This window comes from Babylonia areolata, chromosome 23 (genome assembly GCF_041734735.1).
Source record: "Babylonia areolata isolate BAREFJ2019XMU chromosome 23, ASM4173473v1, whole genome shotgun sequence".
NCBI classification, from domain to species: Eukaryota; Metazoa; Mollusca; class Gastropoda; order Neogastropoda; family Buccinidae; genus Babylonia; species Babylonia areolata.
In genome coordinates this window covers 6,511,129-6,528,785 of record NC_134898.1, presented here as the reverse complement: position 1 = coordinate 6,528,785, position 17,657 = coordinate 6,511,129, and the positions used below count along the sequence as shown (strand labels likewise).

At 47.0% G+C, this 17,657-nt stretch overlaps 1 protein-coding gene across 5 annotated transcripts in view; it reads right to left on the bottom strand.

Moving 5' to 3' along the window:
• LOC143298352 (uncharacterized) overlaps positions 1-17,657 on the bottom strand; it is a 40,572-nt gene that overhangs the window by 5,880 nt on the left and 17,035 nt on the right. For 3 of the 5 annotated variants that reach the window (XM_076611238.1, XM_076611234.1, XM_076611236.1), the window contains 6 exons: positions 17,035-17,153; positions 15,617-15,834; positions 3,339-3,484; positions 2,047-2,121; positions 803-848; positions 212-362 (listed from right to left, as the gene is read on the bottom strand). In XM_076611238.1, the coding sequence (XP_076467353.1) occupies positions 212-362; positions 803-848; positions 2,047-2,121; positions 3,339-3,484; positions 15,617-15,834; positions 17,035-17,153 (755 nt within the window). The remainder of the gene's footprint in view (positions 1-211; positions 363-802; positions 849-2,046; positions 2,122-3,338; positions 3,485-15,616; positions 15,835-17,034; positions 17,154-17,657) is intronic. The other 2 variants (XM_076611235.1, XM_076611237.1) reach the window with 1 other exon arrangement.

Here is a 17,657-nt window from a genome sequence, read left to right as displayed (position 1 = left end):
CTGTCAGGTCCTGTCAGTCATCTTCCCTGGTCACTCCTACCACTGACACACTTGAAGTGACATACATTTCCCAATTTTCACAGAAACTGAGATACCAATTTCCACTGTTCACTCCAAACCCTCTGACGTGCTGGTAAGGTAAAGAGAGAGAGAGAGAGAGAAAGGAGTGAGAGACAGACAAGACATAAGTCCCAGGAGGGCAGCAACCTACCCCACTGTTTTCACTTTTCAGCAAGTCGTCGGCCTCGATGGAGATGTCCTCGTCTATCTCCTCACCGTCTATCTCCTCAGCTATACTGCCATTCTCCGCCTGTTCTCGCCCTTCCCCCTTGCTGCGGGGCGACTTCTGGCTTAGGCTGTGGCTGTCACACACACACACACACACTGCTGCTGTCAGGGAAAGAAAAGGGAGAGTGCCGGTGGACAGAGAGAGAAGACTACTTGTGTGGTGAGACAGGCAGGGTGAGAATGGATCAGACAGCTAGCAGCAAGGCCCTGACAGGCAGGTCAATAACTGCTGACCGTCACTGTTGACAGTCAGAACCCCGTGCCGAGCCACACCACAAGTTCATTATTTGTGCGACAGTTTACCTCCCTTGCATGACACCATCACATTTTTGTCTCATGTTCAGATAAAAATTAAATAATCAACACATGTCCATTTCAAAACACAAAGACAACAAACAAAGACTTTGTTAGTGGCTGGACCCCAAAGTGGGGTAAGTTTTTAAAGACTGACTTGAGACAGCCAGCTCACTTTTCTTTTAAACAAGATTGTAAAAACTGCATAGATCCTGCTTACCCAGAGCTCTGGAAGTCGTCTTCATACTCAAAGTCATCTTGCATGTCTGAAACAGAAAGGATGGGTCAGTGAACTGTCCTGACTGCATGCATCCTGTGTTTGGGTCACACACCTTTCTGTCATTCTTTGTCTTTACTACTTTCTGTCTCTGAACTTCTGCTTCTCCATTTGTGGGCAACAGCTCCCCTGTTCACTTGAAAGTGAGGGGACTTGATGTGAAATATTGTTTTACCCTGCCATTCAGGAACCTATACTCTGTTTTTGGGGAGTACATGCTGGGTAATTTTCCTGAAGAACAATGACATGGATTGTTACAAGGTGTATTTCATCTTCAGTATGCATACACACAAGAAGGAAGATTAAGGGATTTATAGGTATGCACTCTACTGATTTGGGAGATGGGAAATACTCAATACCACCCTTAACCCAACAGTTGCTGACATCAGTATCAAACACAGGCCCTTCAGATTGACAGTCCAAGACCCATTTTGGGTCTTGCACCCATCTCCAAACCGATGGCCCCCCTCCCTCCACACAAAGTGACAACATGTCAGTGCACAGACACTGCTCCTGACTGCTGACTGATCTCCACACAAATGACGTGTCAGGCTGCACAGCAACAGACATTGGTCCTGACTGATGCCCCCCCCCCCCCTCCTGCCCCCTTCCCTCCACACAAAGTGACATGTCAGGCTGCACAGCAACAGACACTGCTCCTGACTGATGCCCCCCCCCCCCTCCCCTCTTCCCTCCACACAAAGTCACAATATGTCAGGCTGAACAACAACAGACACTGCTCCTGACTGCTGACTGATGCCCCCCTCCCCCTCCCCCACCTCCCTCCACACAAAGTCACAACATGTCAGGCTGAACAACAACAGACACTGCTCCTGACTGCTGACTGATGCCCCCCTCCCCCTCCCCCACCTCCCTCCACACAAAGTCACAACATGTCAGGCTGCACAACAACAGACACTGCTCCTGACTGCTGACTGATGCCCCCCTCCCCCTCCCCCACCTCCCTCCACACAAAGTCACAACATGTCAGGCTGCACAACAACAGACGCTGCTCCTGACTGATGCCCCCCCCTCCCTCCACACAAAGTCACAACATGTCAGACTGCACAACAACACAGCCCCTGCTAACTGCTCAGTGACACAAATTGACCCCTCTCCTTCTGCCCATCTGACATCAAAGAAGTGAAGACAGCTGACAGATGGCATGTCAGTGATGTCTGACGTACCATTGTCGATGCCCAGGTCAGCCATGCGGCGATCCAGAGACCTCAGATTGGATGACCCGTCTTTTGCCTTGGACCCTGGGGCACAGAGAACACGGCAACACCCATCAGCTGTGGATCACCGTCTGTGTGCCTGCCGGTCTGTGTGCCTGCATGTTTGCCGGTCTGTGTGTGCATGTCAATGGTTGTATGTATATGCATGAGAACCAGAGTACTTACAAATAGTTTGATATCTGCTGTGTTTCAGCTGTGTGCATATATGTATGTTTCTGTGTATAGTTTGTAGATCTGTGTGTGTGTGTGTGTGTGTGTGTGTGTGTGTGTGTGTATTGTGACCTGTGGGTTTAGTGAACACATTGTGTCACCATAGCTCTGCAGAACATACCTGTGGGTTCAGTGAACACACTGTGTCACCCTACAGCTCTGCAGAACATACCTGTGGGTTTAGTGAACACACTCTGTCACCCCATAGCTCTGCAGAACATACCTGTGGGTTTAGTGAACACACTGTGTCACCCCACAGCTCTGCAGAACATACCTGTGGGTTTAGTGAACACATTGTGTCACCATAGCTCTGCAGAACATACCTGTGGGTTCAGTGAACACACTGTGTCACCCCATAGTTCTGCAGAACATACCTGTGGGTTCAGTGAACACACTGTGTCACCATAGCTCTGCAGAACATACCTGTGGGTTCAGTGAACACACTGTGTCACCCCATAGTTCTGCAGAACATACCTGTGGGTTCAGTGAACACACTGTGTCACCCCATAGTTCTGCAGAACATACCTGTGGGTTCAGTGAACACACTGTGTCACCCCATAGTTCTGCAGAACATACCTGTGGGTTCAGTGAACACACTGTGTCACCATAGCTCTGCAGAACATACCTGTGGGTTCAGTGAACACACTGTGTCACCCCATAGTTCTGCAGAACATACCTGTGGGTTCAGTGAACACACTGTGTCACCCCATAGTTCTGCAGAACATACCTGTGGGTTCAGTGAACACACTGTGTCACCATAGCTCTGCAGAACATACCTGTGGGTTCAGTGAACACACTGTGTCACCCCATAGTTCTGCAGAACATACCTGTGGGTTCAGTGAACACACTGTGTCACCCCATAGTTCTGCAGAACATACCTGTGGGTTCAGTGAACACACTGTGTCACCCCATAGTTCTGCAGAACATACCTGTGGGTTCAGTGAACACACTGTGTCACCCCATAGTTCTGCAGAACATACCTGTGGGTTTAGTGAACACACTGTGTCACCCCATAGCTCTGCAGAACATACCTGTGGGTTTAGTGCTGCCAGTACCAGTGGAGGAGAGGAAGGGCAGGTCTCCAAGGGAGCTCATGCTGCTGCCTGCTGTCTTGCTGCCTCCCTTGTTTCCACCACTCTTTCCTGCGTCCTTCTTCTCTCCGGCTTTGTCACCCTCACTGTCAGCACACACAAACACACAACATATACAGTGAGGCACAGCTCAAAAACACACGTGTTCTCTGACATTCACACACACAGCCAGACTGCCACACGACTGTGACATGGAATGTACAACTGCATGCATGCATGCGCACACACATACAGTATGGCTCTGGTCAGTTTCTTACACACACACACACACACACACACACTCACTTGCACTGTAGTAAGCAGTATAAATGAGCCACTGACAAAAATCCTACTGGTGGATTTGTCCATGTTCATGCAGAAAACAAAAAGTGGGGGGAGGGTGGGGGTGGAGATGAGACAGACATTCTGTTTCTCACTGTGCAAATAGATGGTTTTATTACATTCAGAATGAAACTGAACTGAATTTGTAAAGTGGAAAACACCTGAAACATAAATTCACTTACACACGGGAATGACAGACACACACTTTTGAATGTTTGATTTTCCAAATAAGTGGACACACCTGTATTCCTGAGGATAACTGCATAAAATTTGTAAAATTGATGCAACAGCTACTTCCAAGTTTTTTGTGTTTTTTTAAATGAATGCATGGAAAAAGTCATGACAAATGGGACCATTCCTCATCTCAATCCTCTACGCTTGTCTCCTGACAAACCTCCCCATCCCTGCCTGTAGGTCACTGCCAGTACCCTGCCCTCTCCCCTCTCCCCTGCCTGTAGGTCACTGCCAGTACCCTCCCCTCTCCCCTGCCTGTAGGTCACTTCCAGTACCATGCCCTCTCCCCTCTCCCCTGCCTGTATGTCTCTGCCAGTACCATGCCCTCTCCCCTCTCCCCTGCCTGTAGGTCACTGCCAGTACCATGCCCTCTCCCCTCTCCCCTGCCTGTATGTCTCTGCCAGTACCCTGCCCTCTCCCCTCTCCCCTGCCTGTAGGTCACTTCCAGTACCCTGCCCTCTCCCCTCTCCCCTGCCTGTATGTCTCTGCCAGTACCATGCCCTCTCCCCTCTCCCCTGCCTGTATGTCTCTGCCAGTACCCTGCCCTCTCCCCTCTCCCCTGCCTGTATGTCTCTGCCAGTACCATGCCCTCTCCCCTGCCTGTAGGTCACTGCCAGTACCATGCCCTCTCCCCTCTCCCCTGCCTGTAGGTCACTGCCAGTACCCTGCCCTCTCCCCTGCCTGTATGTCTCTGCCAGTACCCTGCCCTCTCCCCTCTCCTCTGCCTGTAGGTCACTGCCAGTACCATGCCCTCTCCCCTGCCTGTAGGTCACTGCCAGTACCATGCTCTCTCCCCTCTCCCCTGCCTGTATGTCTCTGCCAGTACCCTGCCCTCTCCCCTCTCCTCTGCCTGTAGGTCACTGCCAGTACCATGCCCTCTCCCCTGCCTGTAGGTCACTGCCAGTACCATGCCCTCTCCCCTCTCCCCTGCCTGTAGGTCACTGCCAGTACCCTGCCCTCTCCCCTGCCTGTATGTCTCTGCCAGTACCCTGCCCTCTCCCCTCTCCCCTGCCTGTATGTCTCTGCCAGTACCCTGCCCTCTCCCCTCTCCTCTGCCTGTAGGTCACTGCCAGTACCATGCCCTCTCCCCTGCCTGTAGGTCACTGCCAGTACCATGCCCTCTCCCCTGCCTGTATGTCTCTGCCAGTACCCTGCCCTCTCCCCTCTCCTCTGCCTGTAGGTCACTGCCAGTACCATGCCCTCTCCCCTGCCTGTATGTCTCTGCCAGTACCCTGCCCTCTCCCCTCTCCTCTGCCTGTAGGTCACTGCCAGTACCATGCCCTCTCCCCTGCCTGTAGGTCACTTCCAGTACCCTGCCCTCTCCCCTCTCCCCTGCCTGTATGTCTCTGCCAGTACCCTGCCCTCTCCCCTCTCCCCTGTCTGTTGGTCTCTGCCAGTACCCTGCCCTCTCCCCTCTCCCCTGCCTGTAGGTCTCTGCCAGTACCCTGCCCTCTCCCCTCTCCCCTGTCTGTTGGTCTCTGCCAGTACCCTGCCCTCTCCCCTCTCCCCTGCCTGTAGGTCTCTGCCAGTACCCTGCCCTCTCCCCTCTCCCCTGCCTGTAGGTCTCTGCCAGTACCCTGCCCTCTCCCCTCTCCCCTGCCTGTATGTCTCTGCCAGTACCATGCCCTCTCCCCTCTCCCCTGCCTGTATGTCTCTGCCAGTACCCTGCCCTCTCCCCTCTCCCCTGTCTGTAGGTCTCTGCCAGTACCATGCCCTCTCCCCTGCCTGTATGTCTCTGCCAGTACCCTGCCCTCTCCCCTGCCTGTATGTCTCTGCCAGTACCATACCCTCTCCCCCTCCCCCACCTGTATGTCACTGCCAGTACCATACCCTCTCCCCCTCCCCCACCTGTATGTCACTGCCAGTACCATACCCTCTCCCCCTCCCCTGCCTGTATGTCACTGCCAGTACCATACCCTCTCCCCCTCCCCTGCCTGTATGTCACTGCCAGTACCATACCCTCTCCCCCTCCCCCACCTGTATGTCACTGCCAGTACCATACCCTCTCCCCCTCCCCCACCTGTATGTCACTCCCAGTACCATACCCTCTCCCCCTCCCCCACCTGTATGTCACTGCCAGTACCATACCCTCTCCCCCTCCCCTGCCTGTATGTCACTGCCAGTACCATACCCCCTCCCCCTCCCCCACCTGTATGTCACTGCCAGTACCATACCCTCTCCCCCTCCCCTGCCTGTATGTCACTGCCAGTACCATACCCTCTCCCCCTCCCCCACCTGTATGTCACTGCCAGTACCATACCCTCTCCCCCTCCCCCACCTGTATGTCACTGCCAGTACCATACCCTCTCCCCCTCCCCCACCTGTATGTCTCTGCCAGTACCATACCCTCTCCCCCTCCCCCACCTGTATGTCACTGCCAGTACCATACCCTCTCCCCCTCCCCTGCCTGTATGTCACTCCCAGTACCATGCCCTCTCCCCTGCCTGTATGTCTCTGCCAGCACCATACCCTCTCCCCCTCCCCTGCCTGTATGTCTCTGCCAGCACCATACCCTCTCCCTCTCCCCTGCCTGTATGTCACTGCCAGTACCATGCCCTCTCCCCCTCCCCTGCCTGTATGTCACTCCCAGTACCATGCCCTCTTCCCTTCCCCCACCCTCTGACCCCCTCCCAAACCAAGGTGCCAAAGGGAACTCCAAAAGAAAATGGCTTCACACTGAAAAGAACTGCTGCCCCCAAAACAACAACAGAAAGGACCAGAATTTAGAGAAAGTGGGGACAGAGTGTCTTCTTCTTCTTTCTTTGTGGGCTGCATTTCCCACGTTCACTCCAATGTATACGAGTGGGGTTTTACATGTATGACCGTTTTCACCCCACCATGTAGGCAGTCATACTCCATTTTCAGGGGTGTGCATACTGGCTATGTTCTTGTTTCTATAACACACCCAATACTGACATGGATTTCAAGATCTTTAAAGTGCGTATTTGATCTTCTGCTTGCATATACACATGAAGGGGGTTCAGGCACAAGCAGGTCAGCACATATGTTGACCCTGGGAGATTGGAAAAATCTGCACCCTTTACCCACCAGGTGCCATTGCCAAGTTTCAAACCTAGGATCCTAAGATTGAAAGTCCAACGCTTTAACTAGTCGGCTACTGCCCCCGTCGGACAGAGTGTGAATTACGGAGTATGTGGCCACCCAGAGGAAAGACCTCGCCCTTGGGTCCCTGCACCCAGCAGTCAGCACTAACACCAGCCTTTCCTGCAGGCCTCCTGCTGTACACACCTCACAGTGCTGCCTGCCATCTGTCACAGTCACACCATTCACATGGACCACACTGACACAGTACCATTCACATAGATCACACTGACACACCATTCACATGGACCACACTGACACAGTACCATTCACATGGATCACACTGACACACCATTCACAAGGACCACACTGACACACCATGCTGCGTGTCAAGCAACTGTCACATGTGGCACTTGCAGCTTGAAGGATTCAATGGACACACAATGCCATGTGCAGCATGCAACTGTTTGATGACGGCCATGTATTACTGTGTGATTCCTGCTTGCACTGCTATGGTGTTTGCCATTTCCTGCCAGCTGTGTAACATGCATACAACACACATGTGCTGTGAGAATACTGTCACATTAGCTGTCCCTGTGGAACAAGTCACACACAACCACAGACTGCAGGCCAGAGGCATGTCAGTTACCTTCCTCTGTGCTCATGGTCAGTTCCATTGTGGAACAAGTCCCATAACCACAGACTGCAGGGCCTTATGGTTAACTTAGCTCCCCTGCACAACAAGTCCCACAACCACAGACTGCAGGACCTTATGGTTAACTTAGCTCCCCTGCACAACAAGTCCCACAACCACAGACTGCAGGACCTTATGGTTAACTTAGCTCCCCTGCACAACAAGTCCCACAACCACAGACTGCAGGACCTTATGGTTAACTTAGCTCCCCTGCACAACAAGTCCCACAACCACAGACTACAGGACCTTATGGTTAACTTAGCTCCCCTGCACAACAAGTCCCACAACCACAGACTACAGGGCCTTATGGTTAACTTAGCTCCCCTGCACAACAAGTCCCACACAACCACAGACTGCAGGCCAGGCATGTCCATGATTTGTTATCTGCCCTCAGCACCTGGGGTGAGAGCGACTTGACACAACACAGGAAGTACAGCTGCCATGCCAGTTACCTCCGCGATGCTGCCCACACCGGAATCTGTGAAGGACGACTTTTGGAGTCTGGGCTCTGGTTGGGGCTAGGGCTGAAAGGCAACGACATCAGTTACACCCTGACCATACCGCTGTCTGCATCACTGTCTGACCAGCAACTCATTGCCACGTCTGCGTCCATGCAAACTAGCCACAGGCAAAGAGCTCAGACATACAACTCTTCAAACCAAACTATATTCTGGTGGTACGGGAGAGCTCTATAACATGTCAGAAGACTGACTTGAATGACAGTGACCATTTTGTAACAGTAGCAGTGTAATGAAACCTAACAAAACTGTCCACAGTAAATTGACACAGTGGCATGGAGGATTGGAACTTGATGATATTGTCCAAAAGGATCCTTGCACCATAATACATTTCATTTATCCTGCACTGTCTACACTGATCACTTATTCATGATACAATCATTCAGTACTGTCTACACTGATCGCTTTACAGTGATATACTTATTCAGTACTGTCTACACTGATCACTTTACCATGATAATTATATTCATTCAGTACTGTCTACACTGATCACTTTACCATAACATACTCATTCAGTACTGTCTACACCGATCACTTTACCATAACATACTAATTCAGTACTGTCTACACTGATCACTTTACCATGACATACTAATTCAGTACTGTCTACACTGATCACTTTACCATGACATACTCATTCAGTACGGTCTACACTGATCACTTTACCATAACATATTCATTCAGTACTGTCAACATTGATCACTTTACAATAAAATACTCATTCAGTACTGTCTACACTGATTGCTTTACAGTGATATACTTATTCAGTACTGTCTACACTGATCACTTTACCATGATAATTATATTCATTCAGTACTGTCTACACTGATCACTTTACCATAACATACTCATTCAGTACTGTCTACACCGATCACTTTACCATAACATACTAATTCAGTACTGTCTACACTGATCACTTTACCATGACATACTAATTCAGTACTGTCTACACCGATCACTTTACCATAACATACTAATTCAGTACTGTCTACACTGATCACTTTACCATGACATACTAATTCAGTACTGTCTACACTGATCACTTTACCATGACATACTCATTCAGTACGGTCTACACTGATCACTTTACCATAACATATTCATTCAGTACTGTCAACATTGATCACTTTACAATAAAATACTCATTCAGTACTGTCTACACTGATCACTTTACCATAATACATTTATTCTGTATTGTTTGCTGAAATTATTTTACTTTAGTACATTGATCGACTTACAATCATATATACTGTACATCAATCACTTTACCATAATATATTGATCACTTTACCATAACAGCATTGTCTACAACAAGCACTTTAATGTATTAATTCTAAGAAATCTACACTGATCACTTTACCAAGACATAATCATTCTGTACTGTTCATGATGATAATTTTACCATTAAATATTCATTCTGTACTGTTTATAATGAGCACTTTACCCGAACATAAACATTCTGTACTGTTTATGATAATGACTTTACCTTTATTATTCATTCTGTACTGTTAATGATGTCTTTACCCTAACATAATAATTCATTGTGTACTGTTCGTGATGACGACTTTACCCTAACATCATCATTCATTCTGTACTGTTCATGATGATGACTTTACCCTAACATAATAATTCATTGTGTACTGTTCATGACGACGACTTTACCCTAACATAATAATTCATTCTGTACTGTTCATGATGACGACTTTACCCTAACATCAACATTCATTCTGTACTGTTTATTATGATGACTTTACCATAACATAATTATTCATTTTGTACTGTTTATGATGATTACTTTACCATAACATAATCATTCAGTTTGTACTGTTTCTGATGACAACTTTACCCTAACATAATTATTCATTCTGTACTGTTTATGATGATGACCACTTTACTGTAGCATAATTATTCATTCTGTATTGTTTATGATAAGCACTTTACCGTAGCATAATCACTCATTCTGTACTGTTTATAATGTTAACTTTACCCTAACATAATTATTCATTCTGTACTGTTTATGATGAGCATTTTACTGTAACATAATTATTCATTCTGTACTATCTATGATGATGACTTTACCCTAACATAATTATTCATTCCGTACTGTTTATGATAACTTTACCATAACAATTCATTCTGCATTGTTTATGATGAGCACTTTATCATAACTAATCACTCTGTAGTGTTTATGATGATGACTTTACCATGACATATTCATTACTTGCTGTTTGCACTGATCTTTCTACCAAATATATTCATTTTGTATCATGCATAATAATCATTTTACAATAGTAAATTGTCTCTGTGTTTTACACCGTAATCACTCTGCCATAATATAGCTATTCTGTATGCCTTATGTTCACTTTGTCATGATACAGCCATTCTGTACTGTTTATGATTACTTTGTCAAGACAGAGCTATTCTGTATGCCTTATGATCACTTTGTCATGAAAGAGCCATTCTGTACTGTTTATGATCACTTTGTCATGATATAGCCATTCTGCACTGTTTATGATCACTTTGTCATGACATAGCCATTCTGCACTGTTTATGATCACTTTGTCATGATATAGCCATTCTGTACTGTTTATGATCACTTTGTCATGAAAGAGCCATTCTGTACTGTTTATGATCACTTTGTCAAGATATAACCATTCTGTACTGTTTATGATCACTTTGTCATGATACAGCCATTCTGTACTGTTTATGATCACTGTGTCATGATATGGCCATTCTGTACTGTTTATGATCACTTTGTCATGATATAGCCATTCTGCACTGTTTATGATCACTTTGTCATGATATGGCCATTCTGTATGCCCTATGATCACTTTGTAATGATATGGCCATTCTATATGTGTTACGATCACCTGACTATATCTCATAATCGGTTCTATACTGTTTATGATCACTCTCATGATATATCAAATGTGTACCATGTATGATGATCACTTTACCAGGATATATCAATTTTGTACTGTGTATGATGATAACTTTACCATGACAAATCTGTTCTGTACTATGTATGATGATCACTTTACCATGATATATCAATTTTGTAACATGTATGATGATCACATGACCAGTTTATATCCATTTGGTACTGTCTATGATGATAACTTTACCATGATATATCAATTTTGTACTGTGTTAGTGTATAATCATAACTTTACCAGTTTATATCCATTCGGTACTGTTAATGATGATCACTTTACCATGATATATCTGTTCTGTACTGTTTATAATGATCACTTTACCATATATCTGTTCAACACTGTTTTGACCTCTTTACCAAGATAATCCATTCTGTAATGGTTAAAACGAACATTTTTCTTCTCTTCCTGTGGCTTGTTTCTCCGTTGCATGATTACAGATATTATACAGTGGAGGAATGCAATATGCTTCAGGAGTGTATACTGAACAGTACACAATAGATACAGGAATGCCAGACACAGGCTGGAAGAGAGGAGAGGTATGTACAGGTAATGGTGCAGTGCCGTCACCTGTGTGCAGACTGACAGAGAAGGTGACACAGTCTGTTGACAGTGCTGTACACAGGTTGTGTGGTGTGCGCTGTCATCACAGAGGGCACAGCTTCATACAGGTCATCTTAAACTCAATGTACTTTGTACACAATCTGAGTTAAAATCCCTCCCTTTCACTGATCTCAGTTAAAAACAGAAATAGATTGAAAGACATCTTTCAGAGGTCGAAACAAAATTTTCAGTGACAGGCAATGACATATAAATTTTGCAAGATCTTGTAAAAAACAACAACACCCAACTCATCATAACCATGAAAGATTAACAAACATTTAAAGCCTCATATTGTTTGATAAGACAGAAATGCCAAACACATTCAGTGAAGCGCTGTATAGTTCCAGAGAATGGGATTCAGTACACAAATATCAAAGCTCCAAGCATATTCGAAGAATCTTATGTACAGTATTCTATATGACTCAAAGCAGAGCTGTCACAGAAAACTCCATGTAGATATTCGTATGATTAGTGTTCAGAATACACAGTCTATGCATTGATTAAGTGCCTGTGCAGAGTATAGAACTGAAGCTACACAAACATGACCTACAGGTGGCATGTCCTGCACAGGTGTTCACCGAGTAAGCTCATCTCAACAGGCATCAGGAAGCCTCCAACCCTCTACCCCCACCTCACCACACCACACCCCCTCCCTGTTTTCCTTCTGTCTCGTAGGGTTTTCCCAGACCAACCTGACAGCACCTCAAGTGGTGAGGCTGTGGGAGATGTTTCCAGGTGGGTACTACATGTTGCATAGAGCGCTTCCACAATCGCATCACAGTGCTGTCTGTCTGTTGATGGCTGTCACACCACTGACCACAACAATGTGGACACTACATGGTGCATGGAGTGTTTCTACATCACAATGCTGTCTGTCTGTCTGTTGATGGCTGTCACACCACTAACCACAACACGGTCACTTGTCCCTCACACACACACACACACACACACACACATCCACAGAGACCAGTGTGCAGAAGTGCAGTGTGTTTCAGTGGACAAGGCAAGTGAACCCTCTGTACAAGTCAGTCAGTGCAACTGCCCCCACCCTTGTCACAGAATGTATAATAGAGAGAGATAAGAGTACAGGTGGTACACAGTGCCAGGGCAGACAGTGGACAGTTAATGGACAGTAGGACAGTTGACAGGAGGGCATGTGGCATGCAGACTGTGGAATCCTCTCACACCTTTCTCATTGGGAACACTGTGATCATTTCGTCCATTGCACATTCAACGGTTTGCATAAAGTATATGTGTGTATTGCTGTGACATACTCAAAATTTCCTTGACAACATCTTTCATCACAATTCTGATACCATCTTTCACAAATAGCCTGCCTATGCTGAACTTGGACATGTATCTTAGAGCAATGTGTAGCACTATTACAGTTCTTTCAATTTGTTGAAGTTCATTTTCAGCTTAAACTGAAAATGTATGTCACAGGACAAATACTGGCCACTGAAAGGTCAGACATGACAGTGTTTCTGCTTTACTTCTGATGTCCAATGCCAATTTTTTTAAAAATGCTGCCGATGCCTTCCCTCAGACTGCAGCCAAATGACTTTCATTCAAGCAGAGATTCACTGACAACACTTCAAAAATAATGATCAATATAAACCAAGATACAGATGTACAGTAACCACCTGTCAATGTATTCAAGAAAGTGTAAAGTCTTTTTTTTGTCATTTGAAGCAAAGGGTGGAGTAACAGACCTCTGAAAAAACGGATGACTTGAAAAATAAAAAAAATAGGTTATCAGTGTGTAGCATGCTAATTATACCAGTAAATTTCAAATAATTTCAGCTTTGCACAAGTAGCAAACTGATTAAACCATTCAGGTTACAAGAAATAACCTGCTAACATCTGCAGCTCTGTAACAAACTGATGATTTTGAAATCCACTGTTGAAAATCTTGTCAAGTGAAAGAGATATAGTGTGGAAGTGTCCATCATGATTCAGAACATCAAATGGCACACACAAAAAGATTGAACGATTTAGTGACTGCTGACCAGTGGGCACTGAAAGGAGAAAGGCAGTGTGAGGACTCCCCCTGTAGTGAAGGGACAAGAGGGGGCAGGAAGGGGGACAGACATTGACCAGACAGCAGTGTGCTCAGCTCAACACCTGATCCTGCTGCTCTGCGCTGACCGTCGCCACTGGCTGCAATGTGGACATGGCCCAGTTACACTGACGCCACCACCACACACACCATCACACCAACAATGACACATCACTGAAGTCACCAAAACACATACCACCACACCAATAATGACAGATCACTGATGCCACCTCGACACAAATCACCACACCAATAATGACACATCACTGACGTCACACGACACACATCATCACACCAATAATGACACATCACTGATGTCACCACAACACACACCACCACACCAATAATAACACATCACTGAAGTCACCTCGACCCAAATCACCACACCAATAATGACACATCACTGATGTCACCACAACACACGCCACCACACCAATAATAACACATCACTGGCTGCAATGTGGACACGGCCCAGTTACAATGACGTCACACCACACACACCAATAAGGACACATCACTGACGTCACCACGACATACCACCACACCAATAATGACACATCACTAACGCCACCTTGACACCAATCACCAAACCAATAATGACACATCACTGACATCACCACAACACACACCATCATACCAATAATGGCACATCAATGACGTCACCTTGACACACACCATCACACCAATAATGACACATCACTGATGTCACCACAACACACATCACACCAACAATGACACATCACTAACATCACCACAACACACACCACCACACCAATAATGACACATCATCCAGTGTCACCAGCCACACACACATAACACATATACCATCACAGGCCCAAGGACAGAAGGAAGAGACAGAGAGGCCCCAAGGACTGAAGGAAGAGACAGAAAGGCCCCAAGGACTGAAGGGAAAGACAGAGAGGCCCCAAGGACTGAAGGGAAAGACAGAGAGGCCCCAAGGACAGAAGGAAGAGACAGAGAGGCCCCAAGGACAAAAGGAAGAGACAGAGAGGCCCCAAGGGCTGAAAGAAGAGACAGAGAGGCCCCAAGGACTGAAGGGAAAGACAGAGAGGCCCCAAGGACAGAAGGAAGAGACAGAGAGGCCCCAAGGACAAAAGGAAGAGACAGAGAGGCCCCAAGGACAAAAGGAAGAGACAGAGAGGCCCCAAGGGCTGAAGGGAAAGACAGAGAGGCCCCAAGGACTGAAGGGAAAGACAGAGAGGCCCCAAGGACAAAAGGAAGAGACAGAGAGGCCCCAAGGGCTGAAAGAAGAGACAGAGAGGCCCCAAGGACTGAAGGGAAAGACAGAGAGGCCCCAAGGACAAAAGGAAGAGACAGAGAGGCCCCAAGGGCTGAAAGAAGAGACAGAGAGGCCCCAAGGACTGAAGGGAAAGACAGAGAGGACCTAAGGACAGAAGGAAGAGACAGAGAGGCCCCAAGGACTGAAAGAAGAGACAGAGAGGCCCCAAGGACTGAAGGGAAAGACAGAGAGGACCCAAGGACAGAAGGAAGAGACAGAGAGGCCCCAAGGACTGAAGGGAAAGACAGAGAGGCCCCAAGGACTGAAGGAAGAGACAGAAAGGCCCCAAGGACTGAAGGGAAAGACAGAGAGGCCCCAAGGACAGAAGGAAGAGACAGAGAGGCCCCAAGGACTGAAGGGAAAGACAGAGAGGACCCAAGGGCTGAAGGGAAAGACAGAGAGGCCCCAAGAGCTGAAGGAAGAGACAGAGAGGCCCCAAGGACAGAAGGAAGAGACAGAGAGGCCCCAAGGACAGAAGGAAGAGACAGAGAGGCCCCAAGGGCTGCACACTGACCTGTTGGGGAAGAGGTTCATGCCTCCTCCCCCAGAGGGCAACACGTCATCGAAGAAGGAGTCATCATCCCCTCCCAACAGGTCGTCCACCAAGCTGTCATGGCCCCCATTCTGACTACCCGCACTGTGGGGAGGGGGGGTGCTGGGTAAAGGAGGGGCACTCTTCTCTGTCTTCACCTGCTTCCTGGCTTCCACTGACTTCTGGGAGGACCCTGTCTGCTGTGAAACAGGTTTAGCAAGTGATTCAACACTCTGCTGACATGACAGACATGGAACAGGTTTAGCAAGTGATTCCACACTCTGCTGACAGAGCAGATGTGGAACAGGTTTAGCAAGAAAAAGAATGATTATAACCTAGCAAGTAAACACACTCTGTTGACACAGGACAGACACAAACAATAGGTTTAACAAGCATAATAATTATCATTACATAGCAAATAAACATGCTCTCCATGTCAGGACAGAGAGGGGACAGGTTTAGCGAGTATAGTAATAACTGCTATATGGCAAGTGACTAAACATACCGTGCCAACAGGAAAAACAGGTTAAAGGAGTGAGGAAGGACAGTGTGTTGACAGGACAGACAGATGACACCGACCTTGTGAGGTGCAGAGTCACGGACATGGGACAGGGGACAGGGGACACTGACCTTGAGAGGTGCAGAGTGGTGGAGAGGGGACACTGACCTTGAGAGGTGCAGAGTGGTGGAGAAGGGATATTGACCTTGTGAGGTGCAGAGTGGTGGAGAGGGGACACTGACCTTGAGAGGTGCAGAGTGGTGGAGAAGGGATAGTGGCCTTGTGAGGTGAAGAGTGGTGGACAGGGGATATTGACCTTGTGAGGTGAAGAGTGGTGGACAGGGGATACTGACCTTGTGAGGTGAAGAGTGGTGGACAGGGGATACTGACCTTGAGAGGTGAAGAGTGGTGGACAGGGGATACTGACCCTGAGAGGTGAAGAGTGGTGGACAGGGGATACTGACCCTGAGAGGTGAAGAGTGGTGGACAGGGGATACTGACCTTGAGAGGTGAAGAGTGGTGGACAGGGGATACTGACCTTGAGAAGTGAAGAGTGGTGGACAGGGGATACTGACCTTGTGAGGTGCAGTGGTGGACAGGGGATATTGACCTTGTGAGGTGCAGTGGTGGACAGGGGATAGTGGCCTTGTGAGGTGAAGAGTGGTGGACAGGGGATACTGACCCTGAGAGGTGAAGAGTGGTGGACAGGGGATACTGACCTTGTGAGGTGCAGTGGTGGACAGGGGATATTGACCTTGTGAGGTGCAGTGGTGGACAGGGGAATACTGACCTTGTGAGATGCAGAGTGGTGGACAGGGGATACTGACCTTGTGAGGTGAAGAGTGGTGGACAGGAGATACTGAACTTGAGAGGTGAAGAGTCGTGGACAGGGGATACTGACCTTGAGAGGTGCAGGGTGCTGGACAGAGGACAAGATGCCCTCCACATCCCCTGACACCACTGTGCGGCACTGCAGGAACAGACGCTTGTACATCCCCAGGAACTCCTCAAAGTCTATGCCTGACACACACATACACACACACACTCAGAAGCTTGGTAATAAACAGCTTTCATGTTAAGCACATACAGGAACCATTTCATTCAAAACAGCTTTCACATTTTGTACACAGACATACATGAATATCTCAAAATAAACAGGTTTCATATCATGCATCATATTATGCATATAAATGTACGTAAGTATCTCAGAAATAAAAAAAAAACTTTTATATTTTGTATACACCTGTATAATCAGTATCTCTGAAATCAACAGGTTTCTTTTTTGCACACATGAAATACACAGTCTTTTTTCAATCATTCATTTCCACACATTCATCATGCTTCAGAAATAATTCAGACTGTCATCCACAAAATGTATAAGCAATATAAAGAGTGCGTTCAAATGACCAATATCTTTTCTTTTTTTTAAACTATATGCTTCAAACTAATTTGTAAAAAAAACAATTTCATCACCTTGAAAACATGGTTACTTAGCCAGGTACATTCATGATTATTATGAAAACT